Genomic DNA, 10,297 nt, shown 5'->3' on the forward strand with positions numbered 1-10,297 from the left:
GGTCTGGTCTCTCTTGAAAATCTGAGAATGTGATATTCATAATAAAAGGATTTAAGTTTACTGCCAAAAAATGATTGCACTTCATAACAGAAATGTGCTAACTGGCTTGAAATAGATTGAAACTGTTATGAGATTGCTTCAGGGAGCAGACATGACACCGTCTTTTAGGTTTCGCCATCACTTTGTATTATGCGCACAACACCACCCTCCTCTGGCTTCCACATGAACTGCACCTTAAACATCAACTGTTTACAAATGTCATGACACAAACAAACGTTTCAATACCGTAAATCACTTTTTGGACTGCGATCACTTTTTGGCACAACATCGGCTCTGATAACATTTAAAGCGCACTGAAAAACCATTCTTTAATGCTAAAAACCCATTATCAATTGTAATTATTTATTTATTAATTTAAATTTCAGATATCGATCTTCATTTTTGTAAACTGGTGAATTAATGATTTTTTAAAGAATTAAAACGACAAAGTTTGGCAATATATTTTTTTAAAAAGGATGAATAAAGCAGTAAAATAAAATGAGAAATATATATATATTTTAAAAACTATGATAATTAGACGAACTTTATTTTAAATAAATAAAATTGATTTTCGGTGACCCTGGGTGTCATGGTGATGATGACGTGTTTGAGTGCAGGTATAAAAGCAGGAGGCAAAAGTGGAATTCGGGTTTCACGTTTGAGCGCAAACAGGAGCTTTTTCCCACTAGTGCTGTGAAAACTCGGATTTTTCAAGCTACAGCTAACGTTTGAAAATCTTCAAGAAGGATTTGCAAAATGACTTCTTCAGACTTGAGTCGCGAGATGCACCTGCTCTCCCTTTTCATTGAGGAGGTGTTAGATCAACGCTATGGTGAGTACAGCAGGCTAATATGTCAGAGTGCTAGCAAACAAATACAACTTAGATTTTTGTCTTTTATTGTTTGGAAGTAGGACTTCATGAGTGTTAACATTTAGGATGAGATGTTTCATACTTGAGTAACATCAATTTTAACATGTGCCAGTACGCTATAAAGATGGCGCCATGTTTTTTTTTAATTGCTAACGACTTAAGGCGTTGGAGGACGCTGACGTCAGCGCGCGGCCGTTTTTGCATGTAGAGGGTTTGAGTTGACATGTTTGGGCCGCTGGCGCTGAGTTATACGTGAAAGTTTCATAGATTGTGAATGTGTAAAGCTGGAGAAGCTGGAGTTTTAAAAGTTCACAGAGTCGCAGGATGAGTTTGAGATTGAAACAGTGTGTGCCTGCAATAAGGAGGTGGGAGGTTTCTCACCTAAATGTAGCTGCTTTATCCTCAAAATATCGATGCTCAACTAATATGAAGATATTACTCCTTAATGTGAATGCGTATTAAAACCTCAGTGAAAATCCACGCAGCCTTACACACATGGAAACTTTTACCAGGTGAAAAATGTGAAGGCTTTCATAAACAATGAGTTCTGCTGGGAGCTTCTTACTGTTTGTGTGTGGAAGAGCTTATGATGATGTAAAGCCATGTCTGGACAATTTAAATTCAGGCTTTAATTTGTGTGATCACATGATTAACGTAGACGCACGCTTTGCTTTCTCGTAGCTGATCTGGTGAGTCCAGTCACTGCACCTCAGATGGTCGTCACTAACTTGAGGAACCGTGAACTGAGCAGGAGCCATCTGAACTCCATGCCTCACCTGGTCCTCACTCTTTACCATAACCTGGTGACTGGGTCCAAGGACTTTCCTCGCATACCTTTTAAAGGATGGTTCCACCGGGACCTGGTGACGACACCATTTGTCCATGTGAGGCAGAGCCAGAGAGAGAACACCACTCCTTCTCCTCCTACGGACTCACCAGCTGGCATGATGCTGCCGCCTGCGGGCTCCAGCTCTCATCCACGCTTCCTGACTCCAGTTCTTCCAGAGAAAGCAGATCTTGCTGTGCTGAAGGCAGATCGGAGGAACTGTGTCCGCACCCTGACTGTCGACGGCCTCCCCGTCACCAGAGTCATCTCCACTGTTTACCAAACAGAGGACACTGAGATGAAGAACCGCTGGAGAGTAACAGACTACAGCGCGGACGGCAGAGTTCTCACTTCGGTGCTCTGCCGTTTTCTAAATATGTCGGCAAAGCGTGCTAAGAGGAAGGCGGAGGAAGAGAGCAGCATCCGGAGCCCGACTCAAGCAAGGAAGCGCTTGAGATTATAATATACAGTGAAGCATGTCGAACGTCAGCAAGCCTGAACAAAGTGGTAAGTAGTAAACAGTGCTTAAGGTTGTTTCTAAAAGAATGTCCTAAAATATTTGAAAATCGTCGAGGTTTTAACTTTTATTCTTTCTTTTCTGCCTCTTGTTTCTAAAAGTCAGGCAAAAGAGTCACGCTGCAAAGAAACACCACACAGAAGATTTTCCCTCAGTAAAATGGTGAATATATTCATCTTGTTATGACGTTTGCTCACAATAACCAGGAGTGTTTCTGAAGTGATTCACTCTCATTTGGTGTTATTTGATCCAAAGACAACTGAGGGTCTTCAGAGCAGCGTGAACGGGCGTCATCTGAGAGCAAGACAGTCCTGGCGCCTTTGTGGTTCCCTCCAGGTACTCCAGCTTCATCCCACAGTCCAGAGAGATGCAGTTAGGTTGAATGTGAGTGTGAATGGTTGTCTGTTTCTCTGTGTTAGACTGACCTGTCCAGGTTATACCCCCGCCTCTGGCCCCATAACAGCTGGGATGGCTCCAATGGTTAAGCAGAAGAAATGGATGGAAGGATGATCCAAAGAGAAACATTGAAGGCCCTCTCACAAAAAAAGATAAGAACTCATTTTACACATTGTTGAAACATCCTGAAAGTTATTTGTTGTGTTTAGAAACTGGTTGAACTGTCATTAGAGTTTGTTTCGACTTGTTGTTCATTTCTTATTCGGTTCAGCTGTGTTTCTATGTGTCCTTAGTTCCCATAATCAGCCTCCTGTGTGTAAATATTGTGTCAGTCTCCCTTTGTCCCTTGTCAGAGTGTTAGTCTCCGTCCCCTCGTGTTTCCTTGCCTCAGTAGTTCTGTTTCCTACAGTTTTCCCCCAGTATAGGTTTTGGTTAGACTTTTTCAGTTCCCTTTGTCAGTCTTTGTATTTGGTATTTCCTCATCAGTCTCATCACTTTCCTCTCCAGAAAGAAAACAATAAAAAGACCTGAAGAGACGTCTATGCAAACGCTCTCATTGTGAAAGATAAGTATACATCCAACTAATCTGTGACTCTGTCACAGCTCTGATCAGCAATTCTTTCAGGTTTGTCTGTTTTGATGATGTTATTAATTGTTATTATCCTTTATCCAGTTAACTTTCAGAGAGGAGCGGAGGGAGGAGCGAAGCCAGCGTGCTCTGTAAACTGTCATTAAAAAAAAGATAAGTATATATTGATTTTATATTATTATGACAGCTCCTCCTCAGTGAACACTTCCTCTAGTTGCTGAAATCATTTACTAATTTTTTTCTTCCCATTTGTCTTTTGTTTTTCAGAGAAAACAGAGGAGCCAAGGTGACATTAAGACCTAAGACAGGACGGATTGAACCCTTTCTCGTAAAAAGATAAGTATTCACTCTGCTTTTAATCAGAATATTGATAAATATCTAAAATTCTGCTCACCTGGTTGATAAAGTTACTAAAATGATTCCCTCTTTTCTGTCATTTGTCCTTTAGAGAGAAGATGAGGAGAGTGAACGTCAGCAAGAATGAACAAAGTGGTAAGTAGTAAATAGTGTTTAAGGTTGTTTGTAAAACATCCCAAACATTAAAAAACTTGTTGAGGTTTTAACTTTTATTCTTTCTTTTCTGCCTCTTGTTTCTAAATGTCAGGAAAAAGAGCCAAGATGAGAAGAAACTCCACACAGAAGATTTTCCCTCAGTAAAATGGTAAATACATTCATCATGTTATGACGTTTGCTCACAATAACCAGGAGTGTTTCTGAAGGGATTCACTCTCATTTGGTGTTATTTGGTGTTTGTCTTTGAAAGGAGAGGAGCAGTAACGACACTGGGAGACAAACAACAGGATGATCCAAAGAGAAACATCAAAGGCCCTCTCACCAGCTTTCATTTATTAAATTTGTCTTTACTGAACGATTTCTGGTGTGTACTTGCGTTGATACTCAGACAACAGCTCGTCTTTCTGTTTGTGCTGGAAGATTCAGGCAAACACATATTACATATATAGATTGTTATATGACACAGTCTCACATTTAGTGCTATATGATAATGATAAGGTCCAGTTTAATGGTATTGCTAGTGTCTAATGAAATGAACACGTGATTTTCAGATCCAGCAAAGTGAATATTTTTCACTGTGGATAAATTACATGGAAACGTTTAATGAGTCATCAGCTATTTCACTACAAAGATGATGTGATTAAAGGTTCTCATACATGCAGGTCAGAAGTTTTGCTCCATCCTGGATGTTAAATGCTGATCAATGTTTACACATATCTGCACATTTCTAACAGCTCATTTCACAGGTCATCAGTCTCCTGACTGCATATGCAGAGTTTTATCATCACGTGTTCATGGCAGACAAACATAATTATGAATTCTTGTTTTAGTTCCATTCAGTCACTCAACATCAGGTGTCTGCTTGTCCTGAGCTGTGAGAACTACAGTGAGTTGCTTTCCTCTTTAGCTTAGTATTAATAAACCAGGTCGTAGGTGGGCACCTGCATCAAGGAGTCAAGAAGCATATTTTATTGTTTAATGGTGAAAACAATGGATTGTTGGTCATTTGTTTAATGGAAAGACTGAAAGTGCGGCCTGGTGTTGACTTACACTTATTCAAAGTGATGAAGTACCAACAGATACTAAAAGTCACAGCCTGAAACACGTCAACTGCTTTATTATTTCTAGTTATAAATAAACTGTCAGTTTATGGCCCCTGTGGCTCGATCAGGCCCTTCCGGGATGTGGAGATATTTATTATTTACTATAACTTGTGCTTATGTTGGTTTTTGCTGTGGTTTCGCTACTGTGTTTTTCTCTTTTTGCTTGTTTTTATTTTTCCAGCAGGTGATCAAACAGATTTTTAGTGTCTTCTCTCTCTGTGTCTCTCTTCTCCTATCTTTTTGCTTTCCATCTCCTTCTGTTGAGCATCTTCCCAACTTCTCTTTTCTTCATCTTTCTCTTTCCCATCCCCAGTCCTGTCCGTTCTGATTGTAATAATTTCAAAGTAAAGAAAAGAAAGAAATAATAAAGAGCTAATACACTTTGACAATCAAGTGGACCAGTGTGGCAAAAGCTGTAATGATCCATTTGGGAAAATAAATCTGTTGGACTGGTAAACTAAGCTATCGGGGATAGCTCAGTAGGTAGAGTGGTGGCCCCATAATCGGAAGGTCGGTGGTTTGACTCCACTGAACGGCTACCCTGAGGTACCCCTGAGCAAGGTACCGTCCCTACACACTGCTCCCTGGGCGCTGCATTGGTGGCTGCCCACTGCTTCACTGGGTGAATGGGTTAAAGGCAGAGGAACTATTTCCCTACGGGGACTAACATGCACACTTTACTTTACACTAATATACTATAATAATACGGTATGAAAAATGGCAAACATGAGAATTCTGTGTGTTTTCCTTCTTATCTGCAGATTAACAGTCCACAGGTTTGGTGCTCAGACTCTGATTTGTTCCCTGGAGATGGAGGAGAGAGAGCACAGAGGACAGCAAGGTGGAGGAGTGAAGGAGAAGGTGGTTTAGTTTTTCAGACAACTCAAACTTTTAAACACTTGTAATGAGCTGAGTGTGTGTGTGTGTGTGTGTGTAAGAAGTACCACTTTTAGGAGGCTTTGAAGAATCTACAATAATTGTGTGTTGTTTGTACATGAATCACAATGTGTTACTTCAGAGGTGTGATGTTTTCAAGGTTTTTAAATAAAAATCAGCTTTCTTTTTAATTGCTATTAACTGACAGTCAGATAACCAGCTTTTAAAAACATATTCATAAACACTTTGCAGTCAACAAAATTTGCACAGAGGTTATAGATGAAATAAAAGTATCACGTGTGTTCTAGGTGTGTTTATAACTCTGTTATTGTACATATTCTGTGTTATACATCATAATCATTCCAGTCTTTTTTTTACTGTTTTAATCTTTATAAAACTGTTATTTATTTATTTTTGTGATTTCTGCTGCCCTATTGGTCTGGTCTCTCTTGAAAATCTGAGAATGTGATATTCATAATAAAAGGATTTAAGTTTACTGCCAAAAAATGATTGCACTTCATAACAGAAATGTGCTAACTGGCTTGAAATAGATTGAAACTGTTATGAGATTGCTTCAGGGAGCAGACATGACACCGTCTTTTAGGTTTCGCCATCACTTTGTATTATGCGCACAACACCACCCTCCTCTGGCTTCCACATGAACTGCACCTTAAACATCAACTGTTTCCTTTCATATCAAAAATCCTTGAAAGAGTAGTTGTCAAACAGCTAACAGATCATCTGCAGAGGAATGGTTTATTTGAAGAGTTTCAGTCAGGTTTCAGAGTTCAGCACAGCACAGAAACAGCTTTAGTGAAGGTTACAAATGATCTTCTTATGGCCTCTGACAGTGGACTCATCTCTGTGCTTGTCCTGCTAGACCTCAGTGCAGCGTTCGATACTGTTGACCATAATATCCTATTAGAGCGATTAGAACATGCTGTAGGTATTACAGGTACTGTGCTGCAGTGGTTTGTATCATATCTATCTAATAGACTCCAATTTGTGCATGTAAATGGAGAGTCCTCTTCACACACTGAGGTTAATTATGGAGTTCCACAGGGTTCAGTGCTAGGACCAATTCTGTTTACATTATACATGCTTCCCTTAGGCAGCATCATTAGAAGACATAGCATACATTTTCACTATTATGCCGATGACACCCAGCTCTATCTGTCCATGAAGCCAGATAGCACACACCAATTAGTTAGACTGCAGGAATGTCTTAAAGACATAAAGACCTGGATGGCCGCTAACTTTCTGCTTCTTAATTCAGATAAAACTGAGGTTATTGTACTCGGCCCTGAAAATCTTAGAAATATGGTATCTAACCAGATTCTTACTCTGGATGGCATTACCTTGGCCTCCAGTAACACTGTGAGGAACCTTGGAGTCATTTTTGACCAGGACATGTCCTTCAACGCACATATTAAACAAATATGTAAGACTGCTTTCTTCCATTTGCGCAACATCTCTAAAATTAGAAATATCCTGTCTCAGAGTGACGCTGAAAAACTAGTTCATGCATTTATTACTTCCAGGCTGGACTACTGTAACTCATTATTATCAGGATGTCCAAAAAACTCGCTGAAAAGCCTTCAACTAATCCAAAATGCTGCAGCAAGAGTCCTGACAGGGACTAGAAAGAGAGAGCATATTTCTCCTGTTTTGGCTTCCCTTCATTGGCTTCCTGTTAAATCCAGAATTGAATTCAAAATCCTGCTCCTCACATACAAGGTCTTAAATAATCAGGCCCCATCTTATCTTAATGACCTTGTAGTACCATATCACCCTATTAGAGCACTTCGCTCTCGCTCTGCAGGCCTACTTGTTGTTCCTAGAGTATTTAAAAGTAGAATGGGAGGGAGAGCCTTCAGTTTTCAGGCCCCTCTTCTGTGGAACCAGCTTCCAGTTTGGATTCGGGAGACAGACACTATCTCTACTTTCAAGATTAGGCTTAAAACTTTCCTTTTTGCTAAAGCATATAGTTAGGGCTGGACCAGGTGATCCTGAATCCTCCCTTAGTTATGCTGCAATAGACTTAGGCTGCCGGGGGATTCCCATGATGCATTGAGTTTTTCCTTTCCAGTCACCTTTCTCACTCACTATGTATTAATAGACCTCTCTGCATTGAATCATATCTGTTATTAACCTCTGTTTCTCTTCCACAGCATGTCTTTTATCCTGTCTTCCTTCTCTCACCCCAACCGGTCGCAGCAGATGGCCGCCCCTCCCTGAGCCTGGTTCTGCCGGAGGTTTCTTCCTGTTAAAAGGGAGTTTTTCCTTCCCACTGTCGCCAAAGTGCTTGCTCATAGGGGGTCGTATGATTGTTGGGTTTTTCTCTGTATCTATGAAGCGCCTTGAGGCGACTTTTGTTGTGATTTGGCGCTATATAAATAAAATTGAATTGAATTGAATTTATCTCCGGTTCTGTTCATAATTTTTATGGACAGGATTTCTAGGCGCAGCCAAGTGGCGGAGGGCCTTCGCTTTGGTGGCCTCAGAATCTCATCTCTGATTTTTGCGGATGATGTGGTTCTGTTGGCTTCATCGGGTGAGGGCCTCCAGCTCGCACTGGAACGGTTCGCAGCCGAGTGTAACGCAGCGGGAATGAGGATCAGCACCTCCAAATCTGAGGCCATGGTTCTCAGCCGGAAAAGGGTGGAGTGCCCACTCCGGGTCGGGGATGAGTTCCTGCCCCAAGTGGAGGAGTTCAAGTATCTCGGGGTCTTGTTCGCGAGTGATGGGAGAAGGGAGCTGGAGATCGACAGACGGATTGGGGCTGCGGCTGCAGTAATGCGGACGCTGCACCGGTCAGTCGTGGTGAAGAGGGAGCTGAGTGTAAAAGCGAAGCTCTCAATTTACCGGTCGATCTACGTCCCTACCCTCACCTATGGCCACGAGCTGTGGGTAGTGACCGAAAGAACGAGATCGCGGATACAAGCGGCGGAAATGAGCTTCCTCCGAAGGGTGGCTGGCCTCTCCCTTAGAGATAGGGTGAGAAGTTCGGCCATCCGGGAGGGGCTTAGAGTAGAGCAGCTGCTGCTCCACATCGAAAGGAGCCAGCTGAGGTGGTTCGGGCATCTGGCAAGGATGCCCCCTGGGCGCCTCCTGGGCGAGGTGTTCCAGGCATGTCCCACCGGGAGGAGGCCCCGGGGCAGACCCAGGACACGCTGGAGAGATTATATCTCTCGGCTGGCCTGGGAACGCCTTGGTATTCCCCCGGACAAGCTGGAGGAGGTGGCTGGGGAGAGGGAGGTCTGGACCTCTTTGCTTAGGCTGCTACCCCCGCGACCCGACCTCGGATAAGCGGATGAAGATGGATGGATGGATGGATGAATTGAATTTACAAATGTCATGACACAAACAAACGTTTCAATACCGTAAATCACCTTTTGGACTGCGATCACTTTTTGGCACAACATCGGCTCTGATAACATTTAAAGCGCATTGAAAAACTATTCTTTAATGCTAAAAACCCATTATCAATTGTAATTATTTATTTATTCATTTAAATTTCAGATATCGATCTTCATTTTTGTAAACTGGTGAATTAATGATTTTTTAAAGAATTAAAACGACAAAGTTTGGCAATATATTTTTTAAAAAGGATGAATAAAACAGTAAAATAAAATGAGAAATATATATATATATTTTTTAAAAACTATGATAATTAGATGAGCTTTATTTTAAATAAATAAAATTGATTTTCGGTGACACTGGGTGTCATGGTGATGATGACGTGTTTGAGTGCAGGTATAAAAGCAGGAGGCAAAAGTGAAATTCGGGTTTCACGTTTGAGCGCAAACAGGAGCTTTTTCCCACTAGTGCTGTGAAAACTCGGATTTTTCAAACTACAGCTAACGTTTGAAAATCTTCAAGAAGGATTTGCAAAATGACTTCTTCAAACTTGAGTCGCGAGATGCACCTGCTCTCCCTTTTCATTGAGGAGGTGATAGATCAACGCTATGGTGAGTACAGCAGGCTAATATGTCAGAGTGCTAGCAAACAAATACAACTTCGATTTTTGTCTTTTATTGTTTGGAAGTAGGACTTCATGAGTGTTAACATTTAGGATGAGATGTTTCATGCCCCTAGAGACAAAGCACGTACAAACTCCAAAACACGTGCAAAATACAAAACACATGCAAAATACAAAACACATGCAAGCTCCAAAACACTTACAAAATACAAAACACATGCAAAATACAAAACACGTACAAAATACAAAACACGTGCAAAATACAAAACACGCAAAAATACAAAACACGTACAAAATACAAAACACGTACAAAATACAAAACACGTGCAAAATACAAAACACGTACAAAATACAAAACACGTGCAAAATACAAAACACGTACAAAATACAAAACACGTGCAAAATACAAAACACGTACAAAATACAAAACACGTGCAAAATACAAAACACGTACAAAATACAAAACACGTGCAAAATACAAAACACGTACAAAATACAAAACACGTGCAAAATACAAAACACGTACAAAATACAAAACACGTGCAAAATACAAAACACGTACAAAATACAAAACACATGCAAAAT

The 10,297-nt window shown here is 40.9% G+C and overlaps 1 protein-coding gene across 2 annotated transcripts; it reads left to right on the plus strand.

Annotated features, from left to right (window-relative positions):
• The first annotated feature begins 655 nt into the window (after nt 1–655).
• Nucleotides 656–4,106, plus strand: LOC113037330 (uncharacterized). Of its 2 annotated transcripts, XM_026194300.2 has the most exons (8): nt 656–871; nt 1,592–2,243; nt 2,355–2,415; nt 2,509–2,589; nt 2,673–3,578; nt 3,691–3,730; nt 3,843–3,899; nt 4,002–4,106. In XM_026194300.2, the coding sequence occupies exons 1-2, from the start codon at nt 796–798 to the stop codon at nt 2,197–2,199; spliced, it is 684 nt and encodes a 227-aa protein (XP_026050085.2). In that variant the 5' UTR covers nt 656–795; the 3' UTR covers nt 2,200–2,243; nt 2,355–2,415; nt 2,509–2,589; nt 2,673–3,578; nt 3,691–3,730; nt 3,843–3,899; nt 4,002–4,106. The 2 variants fall into 2 exon arrangements, with proteins under 2 accessions (XP_026050085.2, XP_080146132.1); XM_080290006.1 differs by having other exon boundaries at nt 2,673–3,730.
• The last annotated feature ends 6,191 nt before the right edge of the window (nt 4,107–10,297 follow it).

This window comes from Astatotilapia calliptera, chromosome 15 (genome assembly GCF_964374335.1).
Source record: "Astatotilapia calliptera chromosome 15, fAstCal68.1, whole genome shotgun sequence".
Classification (NCBI taxonomy): domain Eukaryota; kingdom Metazoa; phylum Chordata; class Actinopteri; order Cichliformes; family Cichlidae; genus Astatotilapia; species Astatotilapia calliptera.

What these genes read in the sequence shown, in the direction of transcription:
- LOC113037330 (XM_080290006.1), top strand. Translation starts at nt 796, where the DNA reads ATGACTTCTTCAGACTTGAGTCGCGAGATGCACCTGCTCTCCCTTTTC. An exon ending in GGTGTTAGATCAACGCTATG is followed by an intron (nt 872 to 1,591) that starts GTGAGTACAGCA and finishes GCTTTCTCGTAG; the next exon opens with CTGATCTGGTGAGTCCAGTC.